Here is a 16,549-nt window from a genome sequence, read left to right as displayed (position 1 = left end):
ACTGGCCCTGGAGTCATGAGGACCTGAGTTCAAATCTGGCCTCAGACTTGTACTACCTGTGCGACCCTAGGCAAGTCACTTAATCTTGATTGCCTAAAAAAAAAAAAAGAATTTTACATTCTGCTTGTGAGTAAGAAGATGGAGAGCTTCGAGGTAGAACGTTATAAAGCGCTTGTGAAATGGGGCTCTTCAGAAAAAAGTCAGGGTTCAAAACAGCTCACTTTAACAGGTAGCAAAAGAACAGCTGTCCAGTTGCTCTGAATGGTAGGGAACAATAGTAGGAGGTACATCAGAGCAGCAGTTCTTAACCTGCAGTCTGTGAGCTTAAAAAAATTGATAACTGTGTTCAACATAATTGATTTCCTTCGTAGTCCTCTGTATTTTATTAGAATCGACTGAAAGACTTCAGAGACACTGGCACAGGCCCGTCCAGCATGGTGTGGCCACATTAAGGAAGGCGCTATGCTCTATGGGCAAAGCAGCATTGCAGTAGCTCAAAAGAAAAGTGAAATGCACAAATTTAGAGACAGCTCCACCCCAAATGTTCATGGGGCCTATTTGTGCCCTACCTGTGGTGCAGCCTGTCTGCTTACCACATGGTTCCTTTCAGGTACTACTAGGTCTGCATGAGTTATTGTTCATTCTAGGACTTTTAAAGAGATATTAAAAATATTTTAAATAATTTTAGAAGATTCAATACATATGTAACTGAGTTTCAGAGTGATTTTCTCCAAGGCAGGGGGAGAACAGGTTCTGGAACCTAATTGTGAATTCTGGGAATTATACTCCCAGACAGATAGCATTCTTTCTACCTTGTGAGAGAAATTACTGTGATGTCTATATCATGGGTAGATTTTCTGCTGGGATAGGAGTTTTGGAAGGAGACAACAGCAGAACTTATTATTATTATTATCAATATAATGCTGGACATTTTGAATGGAAACTAATAATGGGGAGTGGATGCAGTGACAACTTTCTGCTGCTTCCATTCCACCTGTTAAAAGAATTCTAATGGGAGTGATTGGAACGGACTGTATCTTCTAGCTATGACTTTCTTTTGAGAACTATGGAAAGTCTTCCAAAGATTTAGCTAACCCAACTCCCTCTCCTATGCCTGTCGCTGGCGGGCGCTTTGTTATATGGTCTCCTCCATTTCTTAAAACTGTTTCAATTTCCAGATTTTCCTTCATGTAGAAATGATGCTTAGCTATAACTATTCTGTGATGCATGTCTGTATAGTAATTATGTGCTCGAGGGAGTTCAATGGAGGACAACAGAGGCTGGCTGGGAATTCAACACAATTCAACTAGAAATGATAGGCTTGGTCCAAAATAGTTGCAGAGATGGGGAACCTGTGGCTCATGATCTGGGCTCATGGATTCCTGCCCAGGTCTATGCCTCAGCTGCCTAGGTGATTTAGGGTGAAGCCTTTTTTTTTCCTGTGCCATTAATTTTCTAATCTGTAAAATGGAAATGAGTAATAAAGAGATGCTTCTGGGAGCTGCCTGACATCAGGCCCTCAGAGGTCCTGTCCGAAAGAGAAGGGCTTTGTAGTATTGGCCATTTGCTTTCCACAAAATGAATTAAAATAGCAATATTCGTGGCTGAACAGTTTCCAAAAGGATTCACTGTCATTCCCAATCTTCCACAGTAATTCTAGAATCAATGGCTGGCACAGAGGAAGTGCTTCATCTGTACCTGTTGATTGACTGAAGGATGGACTGCTTTCCTTTGGGGACCTCCGAGACCTTAAATGTCAGTCTCTTGCGGCATTCTTGTACAGGATGCACAGTCATGGACTGTGTCCCTTCTGATTTTACAGATGAGGAAAGTAAGGCACAGAAATAGGTAGTGACTTACCCTAGATCACACAGAAAGTCGGTGACAAACGCATAAGCCTTCAGGGACAGAGGACCTGGGAATCTGGGCATTCTCCCAGAAGCACAAGAGAGCAAAAGGATAGTTTGATGCTGAGTGCTGAAAGTTACAATCCTAAAAAAGTATGCTTTTAAATCATTTTTAAAAACCCCACAGACACAAAAAGACGTAAGTAGAGAAAATCAGTTGGAATTTGTTCATATTTAAATTTTAGATGAAAAATATGAGTTGCCTTTGGCAATGGCTAAATCAGGGCGGGGAACCGGCAGCCTCGAGGCCACATGGCCCTCTAGTTCCTCAAGTGCAGCCCTTTGACTGAATCCAAACCTGAGAGAGGGCAAAGATGTTGAATGCTATCTGCAAGGGCAGACGGCCAGGTGTTGGAAGCATCACCAAAGCCCATGGGCTGGTATTCTACCCTTAACTGATGAGAGAAAGGAGGGAGGAGGGGAAGGAAGGGAAGGAGGGGGAGACAGACAGAAAGAGACAGAGAGACAGAGACCAAGAGAGTGAGAGAGAGACAGGGAGACAAAGAGAGAGACAGAGAGTGAGAGTCTGCGATGAGATAGAGAGACAGAAACAGAGACAAAGAGGGAAGGTGAGATAGAAAGAGAAGACAGAGACGGAGAAAAGGAGACAGAAATAGCATAGAGACAGAAAGAGAGAGAGATGGGATAGAGACAGAGACAGAGAAAAGGAGAGAGATGAAACAGAGAGACAGAGGAACAGCAAGTCAGAGAGAAGGACAGAGAGAGTCAGAGAGAGAAAGGCAGAGAAACAGAGACAGAGGAGAGAGATGAGAAGATCACTCACTCACACACACACACACACACACACACACACACACACACAGAGAAACAGAAAGAGGCAGACAGGAATAGACAGAGGCAGAAATTGAAAGAGACAAAGAAATAGAGACAGAGACAGAGACTCTGAACGTTTCATTCCTGGTCTCCCTGCTCTTGGCTCCAGGAAGCAGACCCTTAGGAGTTAATGGCTAGCTTCTTCCTGACATGCATGGCTGACCAGAGCCAGGTTCCCCTGGCCTCAGCGCAGGCTACTGCACCAACCCCAGTTCTGGTTGAGGCTGGTCCTGTGACCTTTAGTCCTGAGCTGAGAACAGACAGACGCTTCAGACACAGGCTCTCTAGACCTGAACATTTTGCCCTCTGGCCAAGGCCCTTTGGCAGCTCCCAGGGTGAAGCGGGCAGCCATGTGTACAACAGCAGCAAATGCCCTGAGCATAGGCACTCTGCTGTCTCTCACAAAGCTGACAGATAGGAAGAGAGCAGGGACAATGAAGAGCTCTCGTTTCTGGAGCACCGCCCAGTTTATAAAGTGCTTTTTCTACCAACTCTGTGAAGGAAGTAGTACAACTATGTACTGCTGTCACCATTTTATAAATGGGGAAACTGAGGCCCAGACAGTTTCAGTGGCAGAACCAGGACTTTCCATTATGCCATAAATATCTGAACTTATAGAACACTGCTTCAATCCTTTCTTATGTGAAGGAGTCCATGTATATTGTAAGCCAGCTAACACCCAGGGGACAGAGAAAGTGCTCTGTTATCCTGGGCTCCTGTTAGTTATTTGGTTATTATCCACCTGCACTGTGGCAGCCTCACTGGAAAACTCTGTGTTGTCTTGCTTTTTACATAATCAATCCACAAAAATTTATTATATGTCTAATGTGTACCAGGTACTGTGCTAAGTACTTTTTGCAAAGAGTATCTCATTTGATCCTTGCAACAATCCTGCCAGGCAGGTGCAATTATGTCCATTTTACAGTTGAGGAAACTGAGGCAAATGAGGTCACAAATAACTTGCCCAGGGTCATACAGCTAGCAAGTATGTGAAGCTGTATTTCAGTTCAAGTCTTCCTGACTCCAGAGTCCGTGTTCTGTCCACCAGCTGCTTCTGATGCAGAAGCGATAGATGTCTTACAGAGATACCTACCTGCCTTACTAGAATAAGTGTTGGTTTTCAATGGCACGTTGAAGTCTGCAGAAGACTTTATGGAACTTGACCTATTTGAGCCTCACAACAGGGTAGGTACTCCGGGTTTCTTGTCTCAATTTTACAGATGAGGAAACTGAGAGAAACTCAGGGAGCCTAAATGACTTGCCCATGGTCAGTTAGCTAATGAGGTGAAATTTGAATTGGCTGACCCCTGACTTCAAGCACTCTACCCACTATTACATGCTGCCCATGTGACATAGTTCTAAAACATACAACAAGCATTCACTGCTTGGTGAGATGACTATGTCTTCTGCGTGTTTCTCAGCTCCAACAACCTTCAGCTATGTGCCTCAGGACACATTCATGATCCGGCACAACTGACACCTAACAGTGAAGAATTATCTCTTGTTTATGAAAAGGGAAAGGGAGTCGAAGTGTTCTGGGAAGCTTTGGGGCCCCTGGGGAGAAGTGGAAGAGTTACTATCACTGTTATGAGATGAATAATTTAAGCCTGAGCAGGCCGAGCAAGGGACGGGTGAGAGTGCAGAAGCCCCATTAAATCAAACACGGAGTCAGATTACAGACGAGGCAAAAAGGAAACAGAACAAGTAAGGATAGCACAGCGGAAGCATGCATAATTGAATCTTTCTGTGAAACGGAGAGAAACAACAGGCCGGCCGCTGTGTGATTTCATAAAATGTCAGAGTGACTGATCTTAGAGCTCGTCCAGTACAATCTCTTTATTTTACAGAGGGATTAAGTGATTTACCCAATGTGGCAGAGTTGGGACTAGAACCGAGGTCTACAGATTCCCCATCCAGATCATTTCCCATTGCACTGCCTTGATTTTGCGGCTGGATCTCCTTTCTATTTTTACAAAAAACAAAAACAAAAAAAAACAAAAACATCTTGAGGTATATGACTGGTTGAATACAGCACCTGCAACGGGTGAGGATGATGACAACTGTCTAGAAGGTGCTCTGTAACCACTTTTGGATGGATGGATAGTGTTGATAGTAATCGTCTTCCTTCCCACCAAAGTTTGTGTTTCAGAAACAAAAAGGTGACCTTACCTTAATCCCACCTTTGGGTTTCTTGATGCTTTTCTTTTTCAACAACTCTGCTTCATTGACTGTCTTGGGAGGACAGGGAACTTCAGTTATTCTCCTACTGGGAGCTGGGAAGACAAAGAAAAACCTAGATTAATTTGGCCATTTGGTGTATGATTTATAGGCGTGAATGGCATCAGAGGGCTAAAGACGTTATCAGCTTTCATGAAGTACTGAAATATCCTCCTGGTCGGTCTTTGTGTATACAGCCTCCCCTATTCCAGTCCATTCATCTACAGCTGCCAAACTGGTATTCCGAAAACACAGGTCCAACCATTATCACATCCCTATACAAGAAGCTTCGGTGCTTCTCTCATCACCAGGTTTCTTTTCTGCTGCCTAAAGATAAGCCTAATTATCCCTTATTCTTAAAAACAAAACAAAGCAAAAAACAAAAACAAACAAACAAAAAACTCTAAGCCCTTCCATCCCCTCAACCTATCCTAAATTTATCCATCTTGGAAGTTTTAGGCAAACTCTACTTTCTCCACTTTCACTCACTTCTAAGCCCTTTAAGCTTCTGATCTCACCACTCAACTGAAACCTCCTCTCCAAGATTACCAATGATGACTTAAGTGCCAAATCAAATGGTTTTTTCTCGGTCCTCATCCTCTAGACTTCTCTATAGCATTTGACCCTGCTGACTGCCCTCTCCTTAGGGATCCTCCCTCCTCTCTGGGTTATCATGACACTGCTCTCCCTTGATTCTCCTCTTATCTCTCTACGTGTTCATTCTCAGACTTTTTTGCTGATTCATCATCCATATCACCACGTAACAGTGGTCATATCTCAAAGCCCTCTGCTGTGTCCTTCTCTGTAGGGATTCCCTCACTCTCATTGGTTCCCATAGGTTCAATTATTAACTCTACATAGATATATGACTCCCAAACTGATATATTTCAGCTTAGTCTCTCTCCCAAGATCCATTTCCATAGCTCCAAATACCTATTAGACATTTCCAACTTCACATCCTGTAGATATCTCACAATCAACAGGTCCAAAACAGAATTCATTGTCTTTCTCCCCTAAACCTTCCCATCTTCTAAGTTTCCTCATTTCTGTCAACAGCTATCCTTTCTCACTATCCTTCCAGTCACCCAGGTTTTCAACCTAGCTTTTAGCTGTTACAAATAAAGCAGTTGTTATATTTTTTCACAGATAGGTCCCTTTCTCTAATGTTCTCTTTAGAATAGAAAGGCAATGAGACATAGGCTGGGAGAGAGCTGACTTCAGAACCAGGTGGACTTAAGGTTGAGTCTTACTTCTGCCACATACTGATTGGGTGACCTTGGGCAAATGACTTACCCTCCCAGTGCTCTGGGAAGGTCTAAGTTGAGAAAAATTGACAATCTGTACTGGTAGAGGAAGATTTTTCATTTGGAACTTCCTTATATCAATGAAATCACAGATGAAGTCCCTATTTCTACCTTTAGAATAAAGTTCCAGGAAGGATTCCAGCATAATCTTGGGACCTCACCTTATGAGTACTTTTAAATACATCAGAACCAGTAACATTATAGGGAAAGCCCAGAGCTTCTAGGTCTAATAAAAACATATTGTAAACAGCTAGGGAGAAAGAGTAAGGATTACACATAATTTAGCAGCCATCACAATAAGGACGTGGAGAGCTTGCAATACGATATTTTAGAACGCAAAAGATATAAGTTTAAAACCAAGAATAACCTACCCAGAAAAATTGATTATGATCCTACAGGAGGAAAAAAAATAATCTTTAATGAAACCAAAGACTTCCAAGCATTCCCAATAAGAAGACCAAAGTTATGCAGAAAGTTTGAAGTGCAAACACAGGAATAAAAAGAAACATAAGTAGGTAAACACAAATGAATAATCACAAGGGATGAAATGTCTAATATGAGGGAGATAATAATGTGTCCCAGTGAATTCTATTATCATCTGGGATCACAGAAGGAATCTAATTAGTCAGAAGGTCTGGGAATAGTTCTGTTATATCTTGACAAATTTAAAGGAAGAATGGAAAAGGAAGAGGAAAGTTAGGGAAGATTATCTCACAGGATCAGGAGGTGCAAGTAGATTCTATGCAAACAAGGAAGAAGGAATGGAAGGAGTGACTGATATTTGAATCTCACTCTCATCTGAACTAGTCAAAGGAAGGAAGAATAAACATACAGTTGGGCTCAGAAATACATTTCACTCAACAGGGGGAAAGGAGGGGAAAGGGAGAAGGAATAGAGCGAGGGTAGATGAAGGGAGGGATTAGTTCTAAGCAAAACAAACTCTACGAACGTCCAAAAATACGTTCTTTTTTAGGTGGCAAAGAAGTGGAAACTGAGGGATGTCTATCAATTAGGGAATGGCTGAACATGGGTTGATATATAAATGTGATGGAATACTATTATGTTGTAAGAAATGATGAAGGGGATGGTTTCAGAGAAATCTGGGAAGATTTGCATGAACTGATGCAAGTGAAGCGAGCAGAACCAGGTGAACAATTTTGAAACACTTAGGAACTCTGATCAGTTAGTGTATAGTATAGTGTATAGTGTATAGTATAGTGTATAGTAATCACCAACCATGATTCCAGAGGACTCATAATGAAACATGCTACCCTCCTCCTGATACAGAAATGAAGGAGTCAGAGTACAGAATGAGGCTTTTTGGGCGGACATAGCCAATGAGGAAATTTATTTAGCTTGACTATGCATGTTTGTAATAGAGGTTTTATTTTTTCTTTCTTTCTCAGTTGGAGGGGAGGGAGAAAAGGTTTTTTTTCCTTGCTAATTAAAAAAAAATAATTAACACCCCCCGCCAACAATGAACTGGAGAGCCTTCTTTCCTATAGGCCACCAACAATGAATTCTCTCCCTCTCTCTCTCTCCTTCCCTCCCATTTTTCCTGCTTAGTGGATATAAGATGGTATCTTAAAGCTATGTTCATTTGCATTTCTCTCACTATTAAGGAATTTTAATAGCTTCTCGTGATTATTGGCGATATCTATTTCCTCCTTCAAAAATTAGGTGCTTTGACTGTTTCTCCGTTACAAGTAAATGTGTTGATATGAATATACATCACTTCTCCTTAGACATTTTAGATTTAGACCTGTAGCTGAAATCCCTGAATCTGAGAATTGGCAGGGACCTCAGACGCCATCTCTTTCAGCACCTACACAAGATGAATGCTTATTACAACATGCCTCATAAGCAGTCACCTAACTTCTACTTAAAAACTTCTCAGGGGGCAGCTAGGTGGCGCAGTGGATAGAGAACTGGTCCTGGATTCAGGAGGACCTGAGTTCAAATCCAGCATCAGACACATAATACTTACTAGCCGTGTGACCCTGGGCAAGTCATTTAACCCCACTGCCTATCCCCCCCACAAAAAACTTCTCAGAATGGGGAACCCACTGCCTCCCAAGGCAGCCCATTCCACTTAGCCTATTCCTAATGGTTAAGTAAATTTCCTGACATCAAATCTAAAGTTGCACTTTCCATCTACTGCTACAAATATTTCCCCCTATGGTTTCTTTTTGTCTCAGAGATAATTGTTTTTGTTGAGCAAATTACTTTTACCTTTGGACATAATCAAACCCACTGGATTTGTGTTCAACAGTTTCTTCAGAATACACCTTCCCACTGTTGAGACAAATATAGCTTTCCTTTTTCTCTCAGTTTTTGAATAGTTTTGAAGTATTTAATTAATCCTCTAGTTTATTATTAACAATAACTGGCAGTTACTTAGAAGGAAGGAAATAATAATTTATTAAGTACCTACTATGTGCCAGGTAAGGTGTTAAGAACTTTATAAACATTATCTCATTCGATCCTCATAATAACCCTGGGAGATCAATGCTATTATATCCCCATTTTTACAGTTGAAGAAACTGAGACAGACAAAAGTTAAGTGACTTGATTGATCAGAGAAATGCAAATCAAAATGACTCTGAGGTACCACATCACATCTATCAGATTGGCTAACATGACAAAACAGGACAATGATAAATGTTGGAGAAGATGTGAGAAAATTGGAACACTGATGCATTATTAGTGGAGTTGTGAACTGATCCCACCATTCTGGAGAGCAGTTTGGAACTATGCCCAAAGGGCTTGTAAAATTATGCATAGTCTTTGACCTAGCAATACCACTACTAGGTCTGTATCGCAAATAGAACATAAAAATGGAAAAAGGACCCACATGTACAAAATATTTATAGCAGCTCTTTTTGTGGTGGCCAAGAATTGGAAATTGAGGGGATGCCCATCAATCGGGGAACAGTTGAACAGGTTGTGGTATATGAATGTAACAGAACACTATTGTGCTACAGGCAGACTTCAGAAAAACCTGGAAAGACTTATATGAAGTGATGCTGAGTGAAATAAGCAGAACTAGGAGAACATTGTACACAGTAACAGTCACAATGTGTGATGACTGACTTTGATAGACTTAGCTTTTCTCAGCAATGCAAGGATCTGACACATCTCCAAAAGTCTCATGATGGAAAATGCTATCCACATCCAGAGAAAGAACTATGGAGCCCAAATGCAGATGGAAGCATACTATTTGCTCTCCTTTTAATCTGTTGTTTTGTTTTATTGCTTTATTCTCATGGTTCCTCCCATTAGTTCTAATTGTTCTTTACATCATGCCTAATGGGAAAATATGCTTAGCATGAATGTATAAGTACAGCCTATATCAGATTGCATGCCAGGGTGGGGGGAAGGAGAGGAAGTGGGAGAAAAATTTTAAACTCAAAAGCTTATGGAAGTGATTGTTGATAAATCAAAATAAATAAATAAAAAATTTTTTAAAATCTTAAGGAAATGAATGTTTAAAACTAAAAATAAATTAATTATATTTTAAAAAAGTTAAGTGACTTGCCCAGGGTCACATAGTTAGGAAGTGTCTGAGGCCAGCACTTCATAAATATTTCATTTGATCTTCACAACCACCCTAGGAGATCGGTGCTATTATACCCCCATTTTTACAGCTGAGGAAACTGAGACAGATAAAAGTTAAGTGACTTGCCTAATGTCACACAGCTAGGAAATTTCTCAGCCCAGATTTGAACTCAGGTCTTCTTGATTCCAGGGTTAGCACCCTATCCACGGCCCTGACTAGCTGCCTAGGACATTAAGGTTTATACTCTGAGATGAAAGGGACTATAGTGGCCATCTAGTCAAACCCACCCATGAAGAAGAAACTCCTCTATTAACATAACACAGTGCCCTTACACCAGATGTCCCAAGTCCTGCCTCCATGCCTTTGTACCCAAGTGCAGTCTGGGAAAGCTCTTCCTCTACTCCTCCACTTCTCAGAAGCCTAGCTTCCTTCAGAGCTCAGCTTAGGTACCACCTCCTACAGGAGACCTTTCCTGCTCCCTCCAGGTCTTAGCATTCTCTTTCTTGAAATAACTTTGCATTAACTTGTATTCACTCATTTGCACGTGCATATCATCCCCCATAGGAGAGAAGCTCAATGAGGGGTGAGTTTCTTTTATTTTTGTCTCTGTATCCTCAGCACCTAATTCAATGCATATGTACACAGAAGGTGCTTAATAAGTGACTGTTGACTTGACTTGAAGATTTCCAATGAGGAGGAGCCCACTGTGACCTTGGAGGCAGCTCATAACATTTTAGGATACCTCTGATTGTTTAATTTTTCTCTATACCAAGCCTGAATTCTCCACTTAGCATCTTCCACTGTCATGAACTTATTTCTTCCCTCTGCAACGAAACAGAAGAAACCGAATCCTTCTTCCACATAACAGTCCCTCAAAAACTCAAAGACAGCTTATCATGTGTCCTCTAGCCCTTTCTTCTTCAGGCTAAACACTCCCCAATTTCTTCAATGGATCCTCATAAACACCAAGGTCCTTCACCATCCTAATTACCCTCTCTGGATACCTTCCTGCTTATCAAGGTCCTTCCTAAAATGTGATGTCCAGTACTGAACATAGGATTCCAAGTGTGGTCTCATCTGGGCTGAGGACCAAGTTATATCTGGGTTCCTAGAAGCTCCCTCTGGATCAAAGCAGCCTCAGACCATTTAAGTATGAGGCCCATGACAACGGATGCCAAACCTGGAATCCAGTAGGATTCCACCTAGGTGGAATGAGTTGATGTTGAATTTTAAGAGAGACTTCACTATGTGGGGTGCTAGAATGAATCCCTCTGATCACAACAGCACCAACATAAACATGACACCAGCACTTAGTCATCTACTGCCCTATGATCTCATTTTTGACCAAGAGTCTGAACTGATTAGAATCAGCTGGCAATTTGTCTAAGTTATATTTGGTGGCCATTCTCCCAAAGTGGAACTGCTGAGAACCACTATAGGTGGAGCTCCTTGGGACCTATTTACAGTCTGTTTAACTTATATAACCTGAAATCAGGTGTTTTAAGAACTGTGAAAACAATTCACTCCTGCCTACTCTTGAGCAATAAGCAACAGGACTTAAAACAAAGACTGAGCGCTAGTGTGATCCAGCTTTCCTAAAACAAACCCACCCAGGACTGGGAATCAGAATGACTAGGTCCTAGGCCTGTCTCTGTGATTACCAGCATTTGGGCAAGTTAACCTCTCTAGGCCTCCATCTCCTCACCTATAAAATATGGAGGATCAGATGGACGCTGTCCAAGCCCCCCTCAGCATTCTGCTTCCACAATGTAGTATTCAGTCCAGAGAGAGTTTTACTTGTGAGCTTATGTCTCTCCACAATCTAACAACTCGGTGCTCTCTTTACATTAACTAAACAGTCAATAATCATTTATTAATCACCATCTGTGTGACAAACACTGTGCTAAGCCCTGGGAATGCAAAGAAATATAAAAGACAGTCTCTGCTCTCAAGAAAGGCAGGCGCTCACAGGCTAAGGGAGGAGACAACATGGCGGCAGGTCACCAAAGACAGACGGCGGCAACAATCAGACTAGACTTTCCAGGCATGGTGTCTCCAGAGTCCCGCTCCTTTGGTTTGGGCATTGCACCTTGCTGTCTTGCCAGAATGAGCAAACAGCTCACCACTATTGTCATCACACCCACCCTAAATGTAAAGGTCCTAAAAACAATAAATAATGATAACATAACCACGGGAAGGCAGAGCCACCTCGTCATCTGGGCCCAGCTCTAGAAGTCAGCAAACACGTGACTCAAAACCATTCATGGTTTATACTTTATGGGCATAAGATTGTCAGTTACCACCTTAGGACCCTAAATTCCAATAATAGCCTTCAGTACTAAAAAAGAAGTTTGTCCTTACAGACCCAGGGTTCCCAGCTATAAATTCAAACATACCTGTTGAAATTCACCTTAAAGTATCATCCATAGCAGCCAGCTGGTGCAATGGATAGAGTGGAGTCAGGATGACTTGAGTTCAAATGTGACCTGGGACACTAGGTATGTGACCTTGGTCAAGTCACGTAAACCTCTGTTTGCCTCAGTGTTCACATCTGTAAAATGGGGATAATAATAGCACCTGTCTCCCAGGGTTGTTGTGAGGATCAAATGAGATCATATTCGTAAAGTGTTTAGAACAGTGCCTGGCACATAGGAGGCACCACATAAATGCTGGCTGCCACACTGTTATCCTGATGTTCCCTAATTATACGTGGCGCACAACCCTCCTGGGTGAGGCTTGAATTAGGTTAAAATATAGTTGGCAAATACTTAACAAAATAAATGAAAAATACACTAAAATATAGGTAATATTACATTTTAAACCCGTCAACATGCGGCCTGCAGGGATCCTTAGAGGAGATTTAGTGGCCCCCATTTTTATTTGAGTTTGACACCTCTGCTCCAGGCAACTGTCTAAAATACTAAGTTGTAAAGCAGGTGCTTATCTATAGTGGCAAAGAGAATTTCCTCACTAGGAGTTCCCTCTGTCAATAACATCATAGGTCCAATTCCTACCCCTTGGTATATAGTCAGATTTTTTTTTGTATTATATCTACATCTTTTTAGTGACTTTAATATTAATAAACTATATATTCAATAACTGCATTATTTATTTAGTCCTAGGAGAGCAAAGGATTTAACAGAGAGATAGATAGGAGTAATTATTGAAAGGATGTTTTTTCAGTTTATTAAATAAGCAATATATAATGACGGGGGCAGAAGCACTGAGATGAGCTGATTGAGAGATGTGTTCACATTGTGTTAATCAGGAAATATTTATAAGCATGCCCCCAGATTAATCTAGAGTTTGGGACATTATTAAATTAATTCAATTAAAATTTAATTAAATTACAAATCAAGTATTGAGCTGAGAGTAGTTGACTCCATGCTTGAATACTTGGTATATATGGAAAAAGGGCAGCTAGGTGGCACAGTGGATAGAGCTCCAAACCTGGAGTCAGGAAGACTCCATCTGCCTGAGTACAAATTGGGCCTCAGACACTTCCTAGCTGTATGACCCTGGGCAAGTCACTTAACCCCATTTGCCTCAGTTTCCTCATCTGTAAAATGAGCTGGAGAAGGAAATGGCAAACCACTCTAGTATCTTTGCCAAGAAAGCCCCAAACGGGTCACAAAAAGGCAAACATGACTGAAAAATGACTGAAAAACAAAACATGGAAAATGCTCACAGGCACAGACATCAGTTATAGATCCACCAAAGTTATCAAAGGGTTTTACAGCTCCTGCACCCTTGTCACCAGAAAAGTAGAAGGCCAGAGAGATGCCAACTGACCTGAGTACATTAGCTAGCAATGCTGGGGGCAAGAGAGGCCCCAGTTGGTACTTTCTGAGTCCCAGCTTGTCCCGAAAGCCTCGGGGCTGCCTCTGCCCTGTGCATCCAGGAGGAGGGTGGGCTTAGGAGCCTCTAAAGCTCATTGCTGCAGCACCAATTGTTTTCCTTAAGCCTATCCATCCACACTCTACAAATTCAAGGGAGTCCCAAGTGAGCTAGCTGGTTTTGAGGTCTCGTAGGCCTCAGGATATTTCAGGTCATTTCGTATAAGACAAGCAGGAAACAATGACATGGTGAGATGAAAGCCGTCACAACTGAGAATGGGACAGGAAAGTCAGTAAGATTACTGAAGGAATTTGAAAGGAGAGCCCAGCCTATGGAGTAACCGGCCCCGGTGCATGCCTGTGCCAACAGCTGACACGTCTCCTGCATCACCACGGTCACCAAGCAGCAATCTGAGCAGCCTGCCTGAATACCCAAGTGCTGACGCATGGGCTGTTTGTTCTTATGGAGTCCTGTACGCCATCAGAGAAAGCTCCCTGGAGGAGGCAGGCCTTGAGGTAATAGATGTACTGGGGTAAGGCACGTTATAGGGCAATGAGAAGGAGAAGGCTAATCACTGTGGTCTCACTTCATTCCTAAAGAATGGATTCAAATGGAGGTAGAAGATGAAAAACAACGAGAAACTAAGTGGGTACTCACTGACTCATCAACTGGGGAATGGTGGAATGACTTATAGGATACAAATGTAATGATCTCATAAGAAATGATGATGGGGATGGTTTCAGAGAAAAAAATGTGTGTGCATGTATATGTGTGTGTGTGTGTGTGTGTATACACACACACACACACGCGGAGGGAGAGAGAGAGGAATGACAACAACATTGTAAAGACAAATAGTTCAGAAAGACTTACGATCAATTAGATGACCAACTACAGTTCCAGAGGGCCAGTGATGAACCATGTACCTACCTCCTGAAAGAGAGAGGTGATGGACAAAAGATACAGAAGGAAATGTCCATTTCTGGATATGGACAATTCAAGAATTTGTTTTGCTTGACTGTCTATATTTGTCACAAGGGTTTTTTTCCCTTTGTTTTTCTTTTTTCTTTTCTTTCTTTCTTTTTTTTTTTTTTGGTCAAGCAGAGTTAAGTGACTTGCCCGGCGTCACACAGCTAGTAAATGTCAAGTGTCTGAGGTCAAATTTGAACTCAGGTCCTCCTGACTGGGCTGGCACTCTATCCACTACACGACCCAGCTGTCTCTCCTTTGTTTTTTAATTAGGGGTAAGATGAGAGAAAAAATAAAATGTTCATTAATTGAAAAAATAAAATAGAAGTTGCATTAAAAAACCAACTGAGGGGCAGCTAGGTGGTGCAGTGGATAAAGCACCAGCCCTAGAGTCAGGAGAACCTGAGCTCAAATCCGACTTCAGATATTTACTACCTGTGTGACCCTGGGCAAGTCACTTAACCCAGATTGCCTTCACCAAAACAAAACAAAAAACTGAGGCAAGGAAGGGGAAGAAAGTAGGGAAAGGTGGAAAACAATGATCTGATTAGCGAATTCATCCCTGGAACCTCCACTTGAGAAAGTCTTCACTGCAGTCATCCTTACTCCAAATCTACCTCACTCAAGACTCCCTTACCTACTTCCTTACCTTCATCCCATCAGTCTTCTCAAACTGGCAACACCTCTACCTCTTCAATTTCCTCTGATTGATGAATCTCTCCCCAAAACCTCCATTTGTAGAAATACCCACAAAGCTTTTTCAATCCATGAATCCTTTGTATGTGTAGATTTCCCCTAATAGAATGTAAGTTCCTTGAGGTCAAGGACTGTATTTTTGCTTCTATTCCTCCTCTTCCTTCTCCCCTCTATCTCTCCCCCCGTGTCTTTTTTTCTTGTCCCCCCCCATTTATCAATCATCTAAAACAGTTGCTATGGTTCTATTTGAGAGAACGTAAGGAAAGTGTTTGGAAACCTTAAAATGCTATAGAAATGTTTGCTATTATTATGAAATTCTAGTTGAACATGTTTTCTCATTCAGTTTTACTTTTCTCATTCAAGTCAGAGACCAAAACAGTATCTTTTACCTCTCTGAAAGTCCTCCTCTTTTTGTTACTCATTAGTGGTGATTTTGTTTCCTAAGTTTACATATTTCTCTCACAAAATTATTTTTAGACTGAATGGCATGTTGACCTTCCTTTAGGTACTAGGTTTCTATACAAAATAACAGCATTTAAAGAAAGGGATTTTATTTTCTCATGGCTTCTTCCTGGTTGCCGTTTCCCATTCAGAGAAATGGCTATTTAAATTCTCAAGGTTATGGAAATCTAACTGCTGCACCTCTCTTGGGGGCATTGTGACCGACATGGATAAATAACTAATATTACAATAGAGGGCTGAATTTTTCCATCCCTTCTGAGAGCTTCGAGAAAAGGAAACAAGAGCCAGAAACCTCCAAGCCAGGCTGAATGTCTTGAGAACACCTTTAAAACACACAGAAAGAGGAGGAGGAACAGGAAGGGGAGAAGACAAAAAATCGAGGAGAGATAATAAAAATAGCCACCATTTAGATAAGTTGCAAAACACTTTATAAACATTATCTCATTGAATCCTCAAGTCAAGCCTGTGATGAAACTGCTGTTATTATTTCCATTTTACAAGTGAGGGAAGATTTGAGTCTCTAGAGGTAAACAGGAAAGAGATTTACCCAGGGTCTTGCAGCTAGTAACTGCCTGAGGCAAGAAGGGAAGGAGGAGGAGGAAGAGAAGTACAAAGATGAGGAGAAGAAAGAGGAACCAAAGAGAAGAATGATGAAGATGAGGAGAAGGAAGAGGAAGAAAAGGATAAAGAGAAGAAAAAGGAGGAGGAGAAGCAGGAGAAGGGAAAGAAGGATGAAGATGAGGAGAAGGAAGAGGAAGAGAGTGAAG

General features: G+C 41.6%; 1 protein-coding gene across 1 annotated transcript in view; it reads right to left on the bottom strand.

Moving 5' to 3' along the window:
- Positions 1-16,549, bottom strand: part of MCF2L2 (MCF.2 cell line derived transforming sequence-like 2) — a 359,025-nt gene that overhangs the window by 179,258 nt on the left and 163,218 nt on the right. The window contains exon 14 of the mRNA XM_027875876.1: positions 4,911-5,014. Within this exon, the coding sequence (XP_027731677.1) occupies positions 4,911-5,014 (104 nt within the window). The remainder of the gene's footprint in view (positions 1-4,910; positions 5,015-16,549) is intronic.

This window comes from Vombatus ursinus, unplaced genomic scaffold (genome assembly GCF_900497805.2).
Source record: "Vombatus ursinus unplaced genomic scaffold, bare-nosed wombat genome assembly UNPS02014810.1, whole genome shotgun sequence".
Lineage (NCBI taxonomy): Eukaryota > Metazoa > Chordata > Mammalia > Diprotodontia > Vombatidae > Vombatus > Vombatus ursinus.
The sequence above is the reverse complement of the archived record's forward strand: the minus strand, read 5'-3'. Positions and strand labels throughout refer to the sequence as shown.